Source organism: Procambarus clarkii, chromosome 32 (genome assembly GCF_040958095.1).
Source record: "Procambarus clarkii isolate CNS0578487 chromosome 32, FALCON_Pclarkii_2.0, whole genome shotgun sequence".
Taxonomy (NCBI): Eukaryota; Metazoa; Arthropoda; class Malacostraca; order Decapoda; family Cambaridae; genus Procambarus; species Procambarus clarkii.
This window is the reverse complement of record NC_091181.1, coordinates 27,581,442-27,602,295: the sequence shown is the minus strand read 5'-3', so window position 1 is coordinate 27,602,295 and position 20,854 is coordinate 27,581,442. Positions and strand designations below refer to the sequence as shown.

Sequence of the window (20,854 nt, the reverse complement as noted above, 5' to 3'; positions counted from 1 at the left end):
GAGGAGGTGCGGACTGAACCAGGATCGAAGCGACCCCCACCCCCAAGTCCGGGTCTCGAAAAGCAAAGCGGGGCAGCCCCGGGGCATCCGGGGAAGCAACCAACCGAGCGCGTTGCAACAGACAAAACCTAGACTGCAACGCACGTGCCGCCTGTACCCGAATAGAATCATCAGAGGATTGGGTAAATTGAGTCACAAGCAAGCAGCAACACTCACAGGACTCAGGGTCGAAAGTATCACCGACCCAACAGGCAGCGTGGCAGAGGCAAAAACAATGAGGGTCACCCTGAGACAAGGGGACCGAGCAACCCTCAAACTCGCACACAGCGAGTGGGGACTCCGGGGTCACATCCATCGGACCCACGCGCCCCCTAGGGGATTCCCAGGGTCCTGAGCGTTTACTTTAAGAGGACTCGCGCTCAGGTAGTCCCAGGCAGGGTGCTGCAAACCGGCGCCCAAAACTACCAAGCAAACTTCTAAAGCTGAACCCCAGGGACGTGTACACTCACGGGGACCTAGCAGGGGGCGCCACCGAGGAGAACAGTGGAAGGGCAAAAACAAACTGAATAAAATGACAGAACCCCCCACCAGGCAAAAAACAAAAAGAAAAACAAAACCCCGCAAGAGGACAGCGAATCCCAAGGAACAGAGCCGGCCGCGATGTCGGGAATTACAAGCTGAGCAGCACCCTGCGCCCCTACCAGTGCAAACTGCCTCTTACCTGCCGGTAACAAGGGAGAACAGAACACCCAAGAGCCCAACAGGCGGCCGAAAAACCGAAAGGTAAAACGGACCAGCAGAGGCAGACCCCGAGGAGCCTGTGGAAGGTGGCCCCAAGCCCCAAGGGCAGTACTTACAGGGCACCTAGGGAAGGCAGCCCTAGGCGCATGCAGCCCGAGTACTGAAGATAACTCCTGGCTCTCGCACCCACAAAACTAACACCACACTCAAAGCACAGTGCAGTAGCGACACCGGAGCCAGAGCACACGACCACCGCCAATAGCATCAGCCTCAAGAACTGAGGTGTGGGTAGCCGGCGCGGGGGGTCTGGGGCTCCCCCTTCCCCCTCCCGGGGAGGGGGGAGCTGCGCAGACAGCGGCGCGGCAGTGTGTGACGTCACACTAATTTGCTTGTTTTCGGTTGGGGAGTTCTATCCACTAGTTCGGTATTAGGTAGCAATTTTAACCAGAATAGGGGTTTGTTTTGGGGCGCTTACCTTTCTGGGTGCCTGTTCCGGTCGATGGCAGACATAGAATGCTTCCAACTACACGGGGGCTTCTATAGGCCATTGCTCCCCTTGCCTCTCTGAGGGGGCCCGGTTCTGGCCGTGGTCCCCGGTAGGCCTAAGAACTCCATACACATGACTGATGCCAAAGTCTGACATTAGCATATCAGCCTGGGATAGCTCCGGGGAGCCGACGGGGCTCCCCCAGAAAGGGTAGGTATTGTAATACATATATACTGTACAGTATATCACTGTTGTGTACTCTGATCTTTTGCAATTCTGTAATACGATATATTCAGTACTGTGCACCACTTGTATTTTCGCCTAACAAGTCTGTTATAAATATACTGCCGTATACTAGTCGATTTTCCCTGTGTTTGCCAGTGCCAAAGAGTTACGAGTGAATTTAGTTAGAATCATTCTGTTGCCTGTGGCAAAGACCAAGTTTTCGTTATGCATTGGAGCCCTGTATATGCCTCTCTAACCTTTTCCATTGCTACCCACAAGATTGGTATGGGGTGCATAATAAATGAACTAAACTAAACTAAACCCGTGGGACCATATCCTGCTGGGTGTGCGTGTTTTCCTCTTGTGGAGGTAATACTCTCTCTCTCTTTTTTACTCTTACTTGACACCATCTCTTGCACCCGATATAAATGCTGTGAATGACCCCATAACGTTCTAACTACTAACTACAGTACTAATTAATCTAACTACTGTCATTTGGGTCAGGACAACAACCCCTAATGAAAGATTACGATATCATAGTGTAAGAGATCATTACTTCGTGTTATTATCTTGGCCACTGGCATATCAATATCTTGTCGTTGGCCCTATGGGTAACTCAACATGGGCTGCTGCAAGTGCAAGGTGCAATTGCAGGTCTTCTGTGAGAACCCCATCAGTACAGTCAGCCACCAGGCCTGCAACACACACACACAAGCAACTGCAATCTGCAGCAAGAACTTGAGCAACATTTTTGTATATTATGGTTGGAATTCCATTAGTATTACTATCTATGGGTTTGTGTTGAATAAATTATAACAAAAGTGTTTGAGAGTGATTGACAATATGTTGCCTATTTTGACCTGTGATACTTACTGGAGAGATAATACTGTGTATCAACATTTATCTGGGTCAATATATATCCCAGATTGATGAAATGAAACAAATAAATCAGATTACTGTTTCCGAGCCTTTGACTAGGTAGACATACAGGAGTACCTCAGTTTAAGAGTTTAATCTGTTCCTGGAGACGGCTCGTATTCCGAAAACTCGTAAACCAAAGCTAATTTCCCCATAAGAAATAATGGGAAATGAATTAATCCATTCCTGACTACCCACAAACCTCACTTCAAACTAAATTTTATACCTAATTCATCTAAATAAACCTACAAAACTATGTTCAAGTTATTACTTACCCTTGCTGATGACTGCTGTAGGCGAATGGAAGATGGTGAGGAGGGGGAAGGAGAGGTGTTACTGTTTGGAAGGGGAGTCCCCTTCCATTATAACATCAGGCAGTGAGGACCTCTCAGGGATGCATTCTCTGGCACGTTTTGGCTGCATACCACTAGGTCCTGGTTGTGGCTCACTGCTCGATTTTCTCACAACAAATCTGTCCATGGAAGATTGTTTTTCCCTTCTTCGCAAGATGTCTCTGTAGTGAGGCATCAGTCTTTTTCTAAATTTTTCTAAATTTGTCAAACCATTCCCTGCTTGCCTTAAAGTCTATCATATCTGCACTCGTTCCAGGGGTATTCTTTACAATCTTCATGCAATACCCTGGCTTTCTCACAAATGATGGCCTCTGAAACACTATCACCCACTAACTCCTTGTTGTGTATCCAAATTAATAACAACTTTTCCACTTCCTCAAGTATTTGTGGTCTTTGTTTCGCGATTGTTCTTACGCCTTTTGCCACTTTAACACTTTCGCGCTCTCGGCGTTCAAAAAAAAAAACATACCCTAGATGCTTTCGGCGCTTCGCGCGCCTACGCGGTAAGACCGAAAAAGTGTACACTCTTTTGACTGTCCTGATAATAATTGAAGGCGCACGTATTTAAATTTGGTATCACTGTGTTCGCAATAAAATTGTCTATAAGAACATATCTATAAAATGCCGCCAAACCATAAGGATTATCAACAACAAATAAAAAACTATTCAGATCACTAGCCGAGAGCGCCAAACAGCAACAAAATGTTTCCACTCTCTTAATATTTGCGAAGCCTACAGTTGTCCTACATCGCTAATTGTGGTATCATTGGAATCGCAATAAAATTCTCTACACGGACATATGCATATAAATATAGATTCAATGTCGTAGCCCACCCAAAACAGTGTGGGAAGTGGCCGAAGTGTTACCCGCGGCGGCATATCGGCGAAACTTGCTTTGAAAAGTGTATATTCAATTCACTGTCCTGACATTATTTGTCGATGTATGTATTTCATTTTTGTACCAATGTGCTCGCAATAGAATGTTCTATAAGAACATAAGTATTAAAGGTCACATAAGGATGCGTTCGACCGGCAACATATATAAAAACTACGTCGATTACACTCGTCGTGTCAATAATACAATTGTTTTACCACGATGATTCACTGCCACGCCGTTTTCTTTTATAAGCTGTTCGGCTATTAGAGAAAACGTAAATTTCATGGCAAACATTTGTAAACTATTCCCAAGTTGATCGGATAATAAATGGATTTTACACAAATATTTTTGCTCGTGACTCCCGCGAGGGGCACGAGTGCGGTGTGTTTAATAATATTGGTGCCGACGCAGGTCTGCTGGAAAGCGCCAAAGTGGCTTTTTGCCACTTTAACACTCATAATGTCCTTTTTCTAGCTAAGTATGGAGCGTATCGTTGACGTGTCTTTGTTGTACTGCATACAAAGTTCAACAACACATGTACCATTTTCATGCTTTCGAATGATCTCTTGTTTTTCCTCTATTGTCATCCTCACATGCGCTTTCTTGCCTTGATCCTTACCACTGGCTTTCGTGGGACCCATGGCGAGATATATAATAACAACTTTTATGGTCAAATGGGCAAAAATCCAACAAAACACTGAAAATCCTGGTGAAGAATTCAGGCGGGATAGTCACTGGGCGCGAGGCACATGCGCTAGGTCGGCCTGTATGTGTATCAACACCCTCGCCTTTCGAGGCAAATTTTCCAAGCAAATCCTGCTCGTATTCCAAAAAACTCGTATACAGGGACACTCGTATTCCGAGGCACCACTGTATACTGTAGAGTAAATGGGTGAAGTCTTGAGAAAATCAGTAGGAGCCCTTAGGAGGATATGAACCCACAATCCTTTGAACAAACAATCCCGAACAATGTAACTGACAATACAACTCCAAATAAAGTGTTTTCAGTTCCTGGAGTTATCAGTCGATAACATTCATCTACTTAAATTATTTAAGAAATCAGTGAGTGCGAGAGAGAGAGAGAGAGCCGGGCACCTGAGAGGGGCGGGCCGAGGATTGAAGTGATGGGAAGGAAGGCGTAGACGGTAGCGATCTCGGCAACAGTGAGGCCCAGCTCCTGCATGTGGAGGGTCAGGTAAGGCAGGATCGATGACGTACCTGTTCAGGAGAATGATCAGTCATTACCTCCACTCCAGTTCCAGCTACACCAAATATTTTCCAGAAGATACACTGTTTAAAGTTTTCTTGTGCAACATTTATTTGCAAGACTGTTGTGAAGCTTTAAAACAAAGATCATATTGTATAAAAGCCAGCATTGAATATAATGAAACGCCATTTTCTGGGCGAGCCTCAGTGGCTCCCTGGAGCTATTGGACTGATATACGCTATATTAGTCTGTGGCATCAGTCAATGGCATACTGCCTACCGGGGACCATGAGCCAGAACCTGGTCCCCTCAGAGAGGTACAGGGAGCAATAGCCTATAGAAACCCCCATGTGTTTGGGAGCATTCCATGTCTGCCATCGACTGGGGTTAGGCACCCAGAAAGGTAGGCATAACAAAACAGATCCCACCTGGTAAGAAATTGCAACTGAAGATCAAACAGACAGACAGAACTCCCCCAAAAAACATAAGGAAATAAACAATCATCATTCACCACCGTCACGCTGCTTGTCCGTGCAGCCCTCCCCTTTCCAAGAGGAGGAGGAGGGGGAGCCCCCCCCCCACATGCTGGCTAATTACACCTTTAGTTCAGAGGTTGAGCATCAAAAGCAAAACAAAACTGTCGACCGGAGGGAAGAAGGGTACCAGGGAGCCTCTGGGGCTCACCCAGAAAATGGTGTTTCATTACATTCAACACTGGTTTTCTGTGGAGAGCCCCTCTGGCTCCCTGGAGCTACCTAATCAAAGACAAGTAAAAGAGGGACGTCGACCCAGGAGGCGGCCGCCACATGCACATTAACTCGAAGTCGAGATAACTGGATGCAACCTGCAACTCAAAGACACAAGAACGACAGGGACCAGGAATATTGACCAGATGACGGGCGGCCAGGACCCTGGTCAACCTTCAAAATCCCCGTGACTGAATGTCAGCCCAAGACACGTTGCCGAACACGGCAGCCAAAGCAGAAAACTTATGAATGTCATGGGCAGGAGGGTAGACCGTAAGCTGGCTAGACTTTAGAACTCTGCAGATGACATGGGAGACCCGAGCCCTGGATCAGGGAACGATGGAAATCGGATCAATCTAAAGCGTGTCCCCGGCCACAGAAGACGAGGAACTCAGGTAACGGCGAGAGTTGCAATGGGACACAACACATGATGCACCCACTGGCATGACCAACCAAGCATTAATGACCCATTAATGACCTCCGGAAGGCCGCCATCTCATTCTTCGCCAGAAAAGAAGGAGACGGCTGCAAACGAACAAACTGATCACCAGGACCGAAAGAGCAGAAACCCCTGCACCAAAGGAGAGCATAAAGCTCACCAACCCGACCCCCAAAAGCCAATGCCAACAGAAACAGACTTGGAGAAACAATCTTGAACCGAAAGGGCCATCACGATCCAAGGAGAAGAATGAAAAGAGAGCACCCGGTCCAAGAACCAGGATGGCTCAGGCGGCACATGAGTAGGCTGGAGGTGAAACAAAGCATGAGAATGCTTGCGAAACGGGGCCAAAGTGACATCCACCTTGAACACAAGCTGGAGCGGCTCCACCAGCGCTGCATGATAAAAGGCAACAGTATTGGGTATTAAATGATGATCCTGAAAAGCCAATAGAGAAAGGACAAAACAACCCGATCAGAAATTGAAGACAACCTATGAAGAGAGAAAATGACAAAAAGAACACCAGGAAACTTCATACTGTTGCCAAGATGAAGCTCGCAAGTGGGACACCATCCAAGAGGCCACCTCATCATGTTTTTTTTTTTTTTTGCTTTTTTTTTTTTTTGCAGGGGAAATTCCTGCATGGGCTCCAAGCCTCTGGCTGGCCCACTATGTATACCAGTATACCACTACACAAGTGGTCAAAAAGATCAGACGTGAAGAGCAGAGGAGTAAACCAAACCAGTCATGCACAAGACTGGACCGATCTGCTGAAAGAGGCGGAGCTATGGAAAATGTCCTGGGTTCAGACATCGAGCAAGCAGCACCTGAAACAAGGCTGGGCCGGCCACCAAGGGGCCACAAGGATGACTCTCCCTCGCTAAGACTCTAAAAAGAGCTAGAATCGAAAGCAACAGCTGGACCAGGGAGAAGGGGTTTAGGTAACCCCACCTCATCCAGTCTTGCCGAAAGGCATCCAACGCATCGTCTCTGCAGTTGGGGAAGGGCACCACGTATATCGGGAGACGCCGAGACCATGCCGACGCAAAGATGTCTACCTCCGGGAGCCCGTACATCCGGCAGAGCCAACTGAATGAGTTGGTATTGACCGTGCATTCCGGAGAAAGGGGGAATGAACCGAGACAGGCGGTTCACCAGGACATTGGACACTCCCCAGATATGAACAGCACAGAGAGCCAAACCCCAAGAATCCAGCAGACAAGAACTCGAAGTGACCAGCCCCAAAAGAGCTAAAGACCAAAAAGAACCCCTGCGGTTCAGACAATGAACCACACTGGAGAGCAGCCCAAATTGAGCCAGATCGTAGAACCCCAAGCGACTCAAACCTTCCAAAGCTACAGCCAAACCACTGCAAACTCGCGCACAGTGCTCTGAGCCTGACGGAAAGACAGAGCCCACACCAACCAGTCGTAGAGGTAGGCCAGAACCCAAACCCCTAGCCAACGCAGACGGGTCGCTATGATCCGGGTAAGACTTGTCAATATGCGAGGTGCCAGATTCAAACCAAAAGAAAGGCAATGAAATCGGTAAGCCTGCTGCCCCCACAATGAAACCTAGCCAATCCTTGTACCCCAGATGAATCAGAATGTCCCAATACGCGTCCCGGAGGTTCAGACACACCATGAGCCGGACTTGGGACAGAGTGGTCATCCGAAAGGAGGGGCAAGGACTCAAGGGGCTCAAACGGGATAAGGCCAGAATGAATGCAGATCCACACAGTCCCGTTTCGGCACTAGAAACAGGTGGGAAACATGCCTAAGGGACGGGGTCATTTCTGCCACGTTCCAGTGTACCCACTTCAAAATGACCAGACGGAGCAAAAGAAAAGAAACCTACCCCACCAGCCCCGAACACCCCAAAAGAGGAGCCGCCCAATGCCACCACAGGCTGGAGGACACGACCCAAAATGCCCACAAATCGTGGAACCAGGTGTGAGCAAACAGCGCGAGCCTTGCCCCCATCGCGACCCACGAAAGGTTATGCGGATCTGACAAAACCCGTGCCACGCTCCTTGGGAAAAGAAAGGGCAGTCGGCAAGCCAGGATGACTCACGAACCTCACAACGCACCCAATATGGGGAAGAAGAACCATACTCAAACAAGGACGGATCCATCACAGAAGCAAATCTGGGTCATGCAGAAGTTGTGCCTCAATAGCCTCCCGAACCACCTTAGGTAGGATTGGAAAGGCAGAAAACCTCCGGAATGAAGGAGCCGAGGAACCCAAGGGAACCCGGAACCGAACCTGGGGAGGAGCCAACCCCAAATCATACTCATACAGGAAAGGGCGGGATAAGAAAACCCCTCCCCCTACAACTGCAAACCCTGCAAAGAGAATGATGTTTGTTTGTTTGCTTGTGTCCTTATGTTTTTTTTGGCAGTTCTGTCTCTGTTTGGTCTTCGGCTGCAATTTCTTACCGGGTGGGGTTTGTTTTGTTATGCCTACCTTTCTGGGTGCCTAACCCCAGTCAATGGCAGACATGGAATGCTCCCAAACGTATGGGGGTTTCTATAGGCCATTGCTCCCTGTGCCTCTCTGAGGGGGACCAGGTTCTGGCTTGTGGTCCCCAGTAGACAGAACTCCATTGACTGATGCCCCAGACTAATATAGCGTATATCAGTCCGATAGCTCTAGGGAGCCAGAGGGGCTCCCCACAGAAAATATATCATATTAGGATTTTGAATATTTTTATTAAAGATGGCATATACAGTACAGTATTGCACTGTATATTCAAGACTGAAACAATACCCGGCTGTAGAATATTAACTTGCATATCATTAAGGGGACGGATGCACATCTTCTCAACCTTCCTCAAACACTCAAATTTTGTGTGCATAATCTACATGGTAAATGCTCCAACTTTTCCCAATGGATTAACATTATAACATGAACAGAAAAAATCAATAAAAAAAATTTGAAAAATTTCACAATTTTAACACTTTCGCCCGGGCATGACGCAGCATTGCGTCATCCGTTTACTGTCGGTAATCTTGGGGATGACGCAACATTGCGTCATCCACTAAAATAATTGCCAAAAATCAGGTTTTTATCCGATTTTTTGGGGACTATTTGGTAACTGTCAACAAGCCGAATGCAATCTGTGACTACAATACAACCATGAAAGGTGTTGACCACTTTGACCAAATGATCAAATATTATCACTTCATAAGGAAAACTCACAAATGGACGAAGAAAATGACCATCTATTTTGTGCAAATGGCTATCTACAATGCTTATGTGATGTACAACTACTACACAAAAAATACTAAACTATAATACTACATATACTAAAATACTAAATACTAAACATTTGTGGGCAGGAATTGGGAGTGTAGCTGGAAGGCATCTGGGCGCTCACTCGCAGTTAACGTGTGGCCCGTCTTCAACTCGTCGGCGGGTGGAGCGTGACCAGGTTTTTTACTTTATATGCTAATGTTCCTCTAGAGAATTCTATTGCGAACCCATTGATACCAAAATGAAAGACTTAGGACGAAAATTGAGGTTACCAGAGTGAAAAGAGTGAACACATTTTATCGCTTTTGCGCGCTCCTGGGTAACTCGTTCGCACTTTCTCTGTTTGCTGTGGGTAATTAGCCGGGCTTTTGGAGTTTATATGCATTTAGTGCTGTAGAGAATTCTATTGCAAACACAATGATACCAAATTTAATCTCGTAGGACGAGAATTAAGGTGACAAAGTTGAAGAGAGTATACACTTTTCAGAATTAACGCGCGCTCCCGTGAAACGCTGGGACCCAAATCGCACAGTTGAGGGGTAATTACCTAAGTGTAATTACCTAAGTGTAGTTACAGGATGAGAGCTACGCTCGTGGTGTCCCGTCTTCCCAGCACTCTTTGTCATATAACGCTTTGAAACTACTGACGGTCTTGGCCTCCACCACCTTCTCACTTAACTTGTTCCAACCGTCTACCACTCTATTTGCGAAGGTGAATTTTCTTATATTTCTTCGGCATCTGTGTTTAGCTAGTTTAAATCTATGACCTCTTGTTCTTGAAGTTCCAGGTCTCAGGAAGTCTTCCCTGTCGATTTTGTCAATTCCTGTTACTATTTTGTATGTAGTGATCATATCACCTCTTTTTCTTCTTTCTTCTAGTTTTGGCATATTTAATGCTTCTAACCTCTCCTCGTAGCTCTTGCCCTTCAGTTCTGGGAGCCACTTAGTAGCATGTCTTTGCACCTTTTCCAGTTTGTTGATGTGCTTCTTAAGATATGGGCACCACACAACAGCTGCATATTCTAGCTTTGGCCTAACAAAAGTCATGAACAATTTCTTTAGTATATCGCCATCCATGTATTTAAATGCAATTCTGAAGTTAGAAAGCATAGCATAGGCTCCTTGCACAATATTCTTTATGTGGTCCTCAGGTGATAGTTTTCTATCTAGAACCACTCCTAGATCTCTTTCTTTATCAGAATTCTTTAAAGATTTCTCACATAATATATAGGGTGGCGCGTGGGGCACGCCAAAGTGTTAAATTCTTTTTAATGTCACCAATTTTTATTTTATTCATTATGGACTTAGAATGGGACATAATGTTCATTTTCCTAAACAAACAAAAAATGTGGTCAATGTGGCCTTCAAAATACTGTATACACAAAATTTATACCCAAAAATATATAACTCCCAAAGTTATGGGTTATGAATAAACGGTTTTCTGGAAATCTTAGAACTAAGAAGTTTGTACATATTATGTAAAAATGGTGGGAATCTCTCAGAAACTGATTTTTTAATTCAGTCTCAAAGTTGAAAATCCTGTTCATACAGAAAAATGAAGGTAAAGTTCTTGACAATAAATATAGTACAGTAGTTTGAACTGATGTTATATCTTGTAAGTTTTAATAAATATTTCTTAGCATTCATACTCAAATATGTGAAAGTTGTAGGTCAATAGGCGCCTGACAGCTGGGTGGACAGTGCTTCGGATTCGTAGTTCTGGGTTTGATCCCCGGTGGAAGCGAAGACAAATGGGCAAAATGTTTCTTTCACCCTGATGCCTATGTTACCTAGCAGTAAATAGGTACCTGGGAGTTAGTCAGCTGCTACAGGCTGCTTCCTGGGGGTAACAAAAAGGAGGCCTGGTCGAGGACCGGGCCGCGGGGATGCTAAGCCCCGAAATCATCTCAAGATAACCAATATGTGTTGAAATGATGTCAAGAAAAATAACCCTCATCAAAAAACTAAATATAGGCATAATTATAATGGGTTAGAGGATATATAAGTATACTTCATATAAGTGATAAAGCCCTTATCTGGTCCCCATTCAGCAAAAACAACCTAAAGAGACAAAGAAAATTGAGTTTGAAATCTGTGAATAAGTTGGCCAAAAAAATTCCAAGTCAAAAGTTCTGCTGTCTGTGGCTGAATTACATGTTGACCCATTTCGTTCCAACTTCACATACTTAGTGATGGGTATGCATTCTCCAAATGTAGATGCCACAATAATATCAGATGAGAAAAAAATCAAAATTGGTAGACATAAGAAATATTGGCATTTGGGCAATGTATTTATATGATACAGTACTGTATATAATAAAATACAGCAACATAACATACTTACTCATTATTATTTGTGTGAAATTTTGCCCTCCAGGTGGCAATCAGCAATCCTAGAAGACATCAGCTACATATCCACTTTGTGGACCCTCCTTACAGCTACTACTCTTTTTTTTTTTGTGCAACAGACAGGTGCTTGCATCTCTTAATCACTGCATTATTAATGAGTTCCACTAACTAGGAAGAGTTATTGTTAACATTATTACTGGTTGCAAAACGCTTTTGTTTTTTGTAAATTCGTATAAAATCCATTTCTTAACATATTGGGATGAAATTTTCATGACACTGATGCCAAATAACATGAGAATTATTTAACAGCTTTCACTACTGTATATTTCATATTTGGACGAATATTTTTGTGCACCCGGCCCATTAAGCTATACATCATGAGGGTACAGTATTATAATGTAAATGACCAAGTTATATGGTGAATTAATTACTAGCTAATTAAACAAATATTCGTTATGGACAACATCTGGCTTGCCACCGATTTAAATATTTTTTATATTTAATGAGAATAAACAACTGTGCTTAATTACTATACAGTATTTCCTGCTGGATATACTTGTGTTGGAAATAATTAAGATTATTAATGTCCTTCTATGTCAAGTGATCTCAGCACCTAGTACTCACCTCCGGAGTAAAGGAACTGGATAACTTTGATGAGTATAAGTTCTTTCTTCCATGTCAGCTCCTTCTTCAGCCAGGTGCTCCAACCTTTGCCTGCCTCAACCGAGCCTGTCGTGGGAGGTTATGAGCAAGTTATTTCTATTTCATTCATTATGCACCCCATACCCATCCCGTGGGCAGTGGTGGAAAGGGTTACAGAGCCACATAATTGGTTCAGGAACTGAACCCCATAGTTCGTTTAGCTAAGCAGGTGACAATCTTGTGAAGCTAGTTACACAATTGTTAATATTAAATACACATGTACATATATATGCATTTATGTACACAAATACATAAACAGTACTGTACATATCAATAATCTTTTTATATCTCAAGTAATTTAACAAGAGGCTCACAACAGTCTCTTTATAAAGCACTTTAGTACTGCGGCAAGTTACACAGTTAATAATCTTGTTGCACACCCACCTAACTGGGTGGCATCTATACAGTCATGTGCATGCATTACCTACAGTAAACAAATTTTAGATACTTCGCAAAGATTTCTGGCAGTACATCATTATGAATGAAGTACTGTACTTAAAACATTTCTTGGACACCATTGATGGTGTTCTCTGAATTCTGTGATTTTTTCCACATTACATTATATAACGGTGCAAAGTATGTGAATAGTTCTGCTGAGTTTGCATTTAGTCTAATCTGGATAAGCAGATGTTGCAAACTGCCAGAGGTACTTGTAGCCGAGCCTAAGCCTAGCAGTGGTAACATCTAGAAGTCTGCTAACCTTATTGGATGACCCATAGACGTGCGGGTCTTCCTGCATAATAGAATAATGATAGATGGACTAACTGGTGTGAATTTCGCTTTGCCTCAAGTCTACGAGATTTCGTTGACCTCGGAATATTGCTGCCCTCAAGTAGTAATATAATTGTCCATCATGGACTTCTGATTAATGAAGATGGTCTCCAACAGCTTGTGGTGAGTGATTATCATGGTGGAGGGTGCACCAAGCAGATACACATTGAAGTGTTCACAGGTCACAGTTCACATAAGGGCAACAGCTTCTTTCTCTGTCTGACTGTACTGTTCAACATTTGTGAGAGAACAGCTGCCGTAGGAAATTACTACTATGGAATCTGGTTGACCAGGTTTGTGTTGGGCTAAAACAACACCTAAGCCAACAGGACCTACATCAACAGTTAGCTTAGTGTCCATTGATGGGTCAAAGTAGGCAGCAGTTGATTTACCTCTGGTCGGTTACCTCTCTTCCGCTCCTCTGCCGTTTTCTCTGAAATCCTCCAAACACCCCCCCCCCAAACCTCATGTTGTAGGGGGGACTGAAGTCATTACAAATCTCATGTACAGATACCGTATGTAAAAAAAAAAAAAAATAATAATAATAATAGTAATAATAATAATAATAATAATAATAATAATAATAATAATAATAATAATAATAATAATAATAATAATAATAATAATAATAATAATAATAATAATAATAATAATAATAATAATAATAATAATAAATAAATAAATAAATAAATGAATAAGTTTTTATCAGGAAAATTACATACATAGTTGATTTACAAGCAAACATAATGTAGGATTTATAGATAGAGCTAGTACATACAATACCTAAAGCCACTAATACGCATAGCGTTTCGGGCACGGTGTGGAAAAAAAACGCTTAGACTAAAACATAATAGTAATTGGGATTGGGTTTAAATTGTGTTGAAAAAAAGAAATAAAAAAATAAAAAGGAGGGAACATGGCAGAAATAAGCAATTGTACAAGCTGGAGAACAAGCAGCATTGTTTAACAAAAGCAAGACATGGGTTGACATTTGTGGGGTAAGGTAGGTTACATGAAGTTAATTAAGAAGCTGTAGCGAGTAGATTATCCCAATAATATACTCGCTCCAAATATAGTGTTAATATTCCTGTCAACCTTTGGAGATGAATGAGGTGAGGCGTTGCCTGGGCAACACGGTGATGTGTTGCCCGAGCAATATAAGCAGCAAGAATAGCAAACATTAACTAGTCTACTTTCAAGTGTGGTCTAGAGCAGACACTTGCGAGATACTGTACCAACGCTCAGTGCGCTCAACTCACACCAACGTATCACCTGTGTACTTCTGTATATTCGACCAAATATATATATAGTATCTTAGTGTCTGTGTTTATTTGTCACCATACTTTACGTAACAATAGAACCGTTACAAAGCACTTGGTTTTACTCTTAAACTGGTTGAGAGAGCCTTTGACATGATTGGGGAGACCATTCCACATTCTGGGTCCCTTGATTTGTAGAACATTTCTAGTTTGGTCAAGTCGTACTCTTGGAATATCAAATAAGTAATTGTTACTGGTGTGATGCCCATGAGCTTTGTTACAACCTTCTAGGAAGCTTCTAAGGTCAGGATTGACATTGCAGTTCAGAGTTTTAAATATACAGAGTACGCATGAGAGGATGTGCAGTGACTTAATATGTAACATATTCAAAGATTTTAGTAAGGGTATCGAGTGCTGTCTGGGGCCAGAGTTAGATATTGTTCTAATAGCAGCTTTGTATTGAATAATTAGAGGACGTAAGTGATTTTGTGCAGTAGAACCCCCAAGCACAAATACCATAATTTAGATAATGATGGATGAGAGAGTAATAGAGCATCACCAGGGCAGGGCGAGGTACATAATATCTGGTCTTGCCAACAGTTTGAGAAACTTTTTTTTATATATTTTGAAAGTGTCCCTGGAAATTCAGCTTGTTATCGATGAGAACACCAATGAATTTTCCATCTACTTTGTTACTGATTTGGATATTGTTCATTCTTAGATTAATTTGATTTGAGGATTTATTTCCAAACAAAATATAGAAAGTTTTGTCAATGTTAAGGGTGAGTTTGTTGGCAATTAGCCAAAGATGGACTTTATTTAGGTTAGTGTTCACTGTGACATTAAGAGCAAGAGGGGTCAGGACTCTAGAAAATGAAGGTTGTGTCGTCAGTAAATAGAATTGGTTTGAGGTGACAAGAACACAACCTACAGCACTGTATCATCCTTTGCAGATGACACTGGGATCTTCATGAGAGTAGGCAACATAGAGGACACGGCAAACCTCCAGTCAGATGTAGATCAGGTCTTTCTATGGGCTACAGAAAATAATATGGTGTTTAACGAAGATAAGTTCCAGCTCATGCGCTATGGAAAAAATGAAAATATAAAAAAACGGAAACCACGTACAAAACTCTCTCATCCATAACATAGAACGAAAAGGCAATGTAAAGGATCTGGGTGTACTCATGTCAGAAGACCTTACCTTTAAAGAACACAATAAAGTAGCCGTCACAACTGCAAGAAAAATGACAGGTTGGATAACAAGAACTTTTCACACTAGAGATGCTATACCGATGATGACACTTTTCAAAACGCTAGTGCTCTCTAGAGTGGAGTACTGTACTGCTGCACAATGACAGCCCCTTTCAAAGCTGGAGATATTGCTGACCTGGAGAACGTGCAGAGATCCTTTACTGCTAGAATCCACTCAGTAAAACACCTAAACTATTGGGACCGACTAAAGAGCCTAAATCTGTACTCCCTTGAGCGCAGGCGGGAGAGATACATAATAATTTACACGTGGAAAATATTAGAGGGGCTGGTCCCAAACCTGCACACAGAAATAACATCACATGAGACCAGAAGACATGGCAGGATGTGCAGAATACCCCCGTTGAAAAGCGGAGGTGCAACAGGTCTAAACAGTCTCCGTGGTGTAGTGGTAAGACACTCGCCTGGCGTTCCGCGAGCGCTATGTCATGGGTTCGTATCCTGGCCGGGGAGGATTTACTGGGCGCAATTCCTTAACTGTAGCCTCTGTTTAACGCAACAGTAAAATGTGTACTTGGATGAAAAAACGATTCTTCGCGGCAGGGGATCGTATTCCAGAGACCTGCCCGAAACGCTACGCGTACTAGTGGCTGTACATGAATGTAACAACTCTTGTATATATCTCAAAAAAAAAAAAAAAAAAAAAAAAAAAAAAAAAAAAAAAAAAAAAAAAAAAAGGTACTCTGAGAGAGAACTCTATCAACATCAGAGGCCCGAGACTGTTCAACACGCTTCCGCTACACATAAGGGGCATAACTGGCAATCCCCTCACAGTGTTCAAGAGAGAACTGGATAAGCACCTCCAAAGGATACCTGATCAACCAGGCTGTGACTCATACGTCAGGCTGCGAGCAGCCGCGTCCAACAGCCTGGTTGATCAGTCCAGCAACTAGGAGGCCTGGTCGACGACCGGGCCGCGGGGACGCTAAGCCCCGGAAGCACCTCAAGGTAACCTCAAGGAGGTGTTGAGAGGCATTTGGAAGGTCATTAATGTAGATGAGAGAGTGGAAAAGGCCAAGTATGCTGCCCTGAGGAACAATAATGTTGATGGGTAGGGTGGGAGAAATTGAATTATTCATAGAAACATACTGGAGCCTGTCAGTAAAGTAAAACTGAAGATATTGTAGGGAGTGACCTCTGACTTCATAATGATGTAATTTAAGAAGAAGGTTTTGGTGGTTGACAGTGTCAAAAGCCTTACGTAAGTCAACAAATAACCCAGCAGGGAACTCATTTTAATGAAGAACTGCATGTATCAAGTTAATCATACTAATAAGTGCTTTTTTGGGTCTGAAGCAATATTGGCAAGAGCTAAGTATATTGTGTTTGGCTATATAGGAGCAGAGCTGCTTGTAGATTAGTTTTTCAAATATTTTTGACAAGTTCGGTAGAACTGATATAGGTCTGAAGTTGACATCAGTGAGATCACCACATTTATGGATTGGGGTTACTCTCGCTTTTTTTTAGAATATCTGGAAAGGTTTGGAGTTCAAGTGACTTGTTGTAAAGCATTGCAATGGCAGGAGCTAAAAATTTTGAGTTTTTTTTTTTGTAAATTAGAGTTGGTATCTCCGCAAGAGCACTAGACTTAGTTTTAAGGGAAAGGATTATCTCATTAACATCAATGGAATCAGCAGACATTTATATTTATATTTTGTCTGTTTGTATAATTTATATTTTGTCTGTCCCTATTTAGCACAGACAAGGACAGACATTTATTCAAACCCCAACAGCAACCATATGCCTACCTACATCACAACACTGCTTACACATCCAGCCACAATACGCCTCTATAGCCCACCATATGCCCATATAGTCCACCATATGCCCATATAGCCCACGATATGCCCATATAGCCCACCATATGCCCATATAGCCCACCATACGCCCATATAGTCCACCATATGCCCATATAGCCCACGATATGCCCATATAGCCCACCATATGCCCATATAGTCCACCATATGCCCATATAGCCCACGATATGCCCATATAGCCCACCATATGCCCATATAGTCCACCATATGCCCATACAGCCCACCATATGCCCATATAGCCCACCATACGCCCATATAGCCCACCATACGCCCATATAGCCCACCATACGCCCATATAGTCCACCATATGCCCATATAGCCCACCATACGCCCATATAGTCCACCATACGCCCATATAGTCCACCATACGCCCATATAGCCCACCATATGCCCATATAGTCCACCATATAGCCCACCATACGCCCATATAGTCCACCATATGCCCATATAGCCCACGATATGCCCATATAGCCCACCATATGCCCATATAGTCCACCATATGCCCATATAGCCCACGATATGCCCATATAGCCCACCATATGCCCATATAGTCCACCATATGCCCATACAGCCCACCATATGCCCATATAGCCCACCATACGCCCATATAGCCCACCATACGCCCATATAGCCCACCATACGCCCATATAGTCCACCATATGCCCATATAGCCCACCATACGCCCATATAGTCCACCATATGCCCATATAGTCCACCATATGCCCATATAGTCCACCATATGCCCATACAGCCCACCATACGCCCATATAGTCCACCATACGCCCATATAGTCCACCATACGCCCATATAGTCCACCATACGCCCATATAGTCCACCATACGCCCATATAGCCCACCATACGCCCATATAGTCCACCATACGCCCATATAGTCCACCATACGCCCATATAGTCCACCATACGCCCATATAGTCCACCATACGCCCATATAGTCCACCATACGCCCATATAGCCCACCATACGCCCATATAGCCCACCATATAGCCCACCATACGCCCATATAGCCCACCATATAGTCCACCATATGCCCATATAGCCCACCATACGCCCATACCCAAACCTACTCATCAGCGAATGTTGGGCTTCACAGTACCTCTAGCCCCCCCCCCCCCCCCGCCCTTCATCACCCGGCACAACTTTATTATGTTCAGCTCTTACATGCTTGCCACGACTTCTATTAATTTGAACCTTTATACACATGTATACACTTTCATCATGCATACTCTTTCATTGTTTCTGTATGCATATGTAGTTTGTCTCATCACTTGCACATGTAATGCTAGACACACATGTAATTGGGTAATTAATTGGTAATTAGTAATGTTAATTATTTAGGATTACCTCTGCATAGGCGATATGCATCCTTCGTTATTATTGTTAAGTGCACCACTTATAATTCTGGGATGAATTCCTTGTATACTCTATTTACGAACTACTATGTTCGGGTGCATGTGCCCCTACTTACGTGGAATAGGTATACAAGTATAGTTATTAAGGTCACTTATCATGTATCCCTGCACATGCACACCATAGGTTGCAACTCGCAGTTGCAAATTCTAGGAACTGTCGTTGCAACTTACTAGCAACCTCGAAGCTGTCAAAAAAATCCAGCAACTTCAGTTGCAAATTACTACCTACCTACCTTGAGGCTACCTTGAGGTGCTTCCGGGGCTTAGTGTCCCCGCGGCCCGGTCGTCGACCAGGCCTCCTGGTTGCTGGACTGATCAACCAGGCTGTTAGACGCGGCTGCTCGCAGCCTGACGTATGAGTCACAGCCTGGTTGATCAGGTATCCTTTGGAGGTGCTTATCCAGTTCTCTCTTGAACACTGTGAGGGGTTTGCCAGTTATGCCCCTTATGTGTAGTGGAAGCGTGTTGAACAGTCTCGGGCCTCTGATGTTGATAGAGTTCTCTCTCAGAGTACCTGTTGCACCTCTGCTTTTCAACGGGGGTATTCTGCACATCCTGCCATGTCTTCTGGTCTCATGTGGTGTTATTTCTGTGTGCAGGTTTGGGACCAGCCCCTTAATTATTTTCCACGTGTAAATTATTATGTATCTCTCCCGCCTGCGCTCAAGGGAGTACAGATTTAGGCTCTTTAGTCGGTCCCAGTAATTTAGATGTTTTACTGAGTGGATTCTAGCAGTAAAGGATCTCTGCACGCTCTCTAGGTCAGCAATTTCTCCAGCTTTGAAAGGGGCTGTCATTGTGCAGCAGTACTCCACTCTAGATAGCACAAGCGTTTTGAAAAGTATCATCATCGGTATAGCACCTCTAGTGTGAAAAGTTCTTGTTATCCAACCTGTCATTTTTCTTGCAGTTGTGACGGCTACTTTATTGTGTTCTTTAAAGGTAAGGTCTTCCGACATGAGTACACCCAGGTCCTTTACATTGCCTTTACTAGCAACTGCATTTGCAACAATTTCATGCAACTTGCAGCTGCAAATATTTGTTATTAATATTTAAATTTAATAAAAAGTTATATTGCCTATGGTGTTTTGTTTCACCCGACGCACAAAAAAATGTATTTTGTCCGGAGGAAGCGCTAATCCAGCACGACTATACACCATACAACAGCTGGAAGGAATATGTCAAACAAAGAGCTAAGAGCAGATTAAGATCTGAAAGATGAAAGCAGACTAAGTGTTGAGAGATGAGAGCAGACTAAGAGTTGTCAGTATAAGAGTAGAGTGAAGGAAAGTACCTTGCCACTTGGAGAATAGAGGATCGAACGGCGACGCTGCCGAATGCCAGGCGGTCACTATACTGACCAGTCTATGTGGATGCATGGGTTATAATATAGTGGACACCTTCTATAATGTCGCTAATACGACATATGTAACATAGAGACATACCTGTCATCTTCAGTACACGCGGGAGCCTCACTTCAACTTTATGGTGTCCTCTGCTGTTCAGTGGTTTGCGTTGTTGAATGTAAAGTGTTCAATTATCTGTTAGAAACTCTCTTAAGCGCACAAAAGTAATCAAGAACGACTGTTAGGAGAGTAAAAAGTCACCATTTCTGCCAATGTTAGGATTCCCTCCTGCAGTGGAGGTGTAGATGTGAGAGTGGTGAGGTGTGTGAGTGTAGGGGTGTGAGGAGAGGGTACAGCAGCGCCTGGCACAAGCGCTGGGTCACACTGGCGGCTCACGGCCCCATGAGCCACCGGCAAGGACCCCTGTTTGTTGAGTTCAGTGCAGACCAAAGCACATAGGGTGTTTGGGGTCCACACTGTCGAGGGTGCCTGTAAGTCTGGCACCCTCAGCGGTCGTTAGTATGTGCTTGAACCGTACCCAGCATGACACCTGGTTAGACATGAATGTATTGTTTCATCTTTCTAAGGGTTTGAATCAGGGCATCATCTGCATGTTGCATTGCTTCCGTAAATTTAACATTAGCAATGACGCCCATGAAAATG

At 43.7% G+C, this 20,854-nt stretch overlaps 1 protein-coding gene across 6 annotated transcripts in view; it reads right to left on the bottom strand.

The window, feature by feature from the left end:
* Positions 1-20,582, bottom strand: part of LOC123759510 (major facilitator superfamily domain-containing protein 6) — a 51,701-nt gene extending 31,119 nt beyond the window's left edge. Inside the window, exons 1-3 of one of the 6 annotated variants that reach the window (XM_069335053.1) lie at positions 20,291-20,582; positions 12,221-12,325; positions 4,697-4,819 (exon numbers count right to left, since the gene is read on the bottom strand). In XM_069335053.1, coding sequence (XP_069191154.1) covers positions 4,697-4,819; positions 12,221-12,325; positions 20,291-20,297 — 235 coding nt within the window. In that variant the 5' untranslated portion in view covers positions 20,298-20,582. The other 5 variants (XM_069335052.1, XM_069335048.1, XM_069335049.1 and 2 more) reach the window with 5 other exon arrangements.
* Positions 20,583-20,854: the final 272 nt, after the last annotated feature.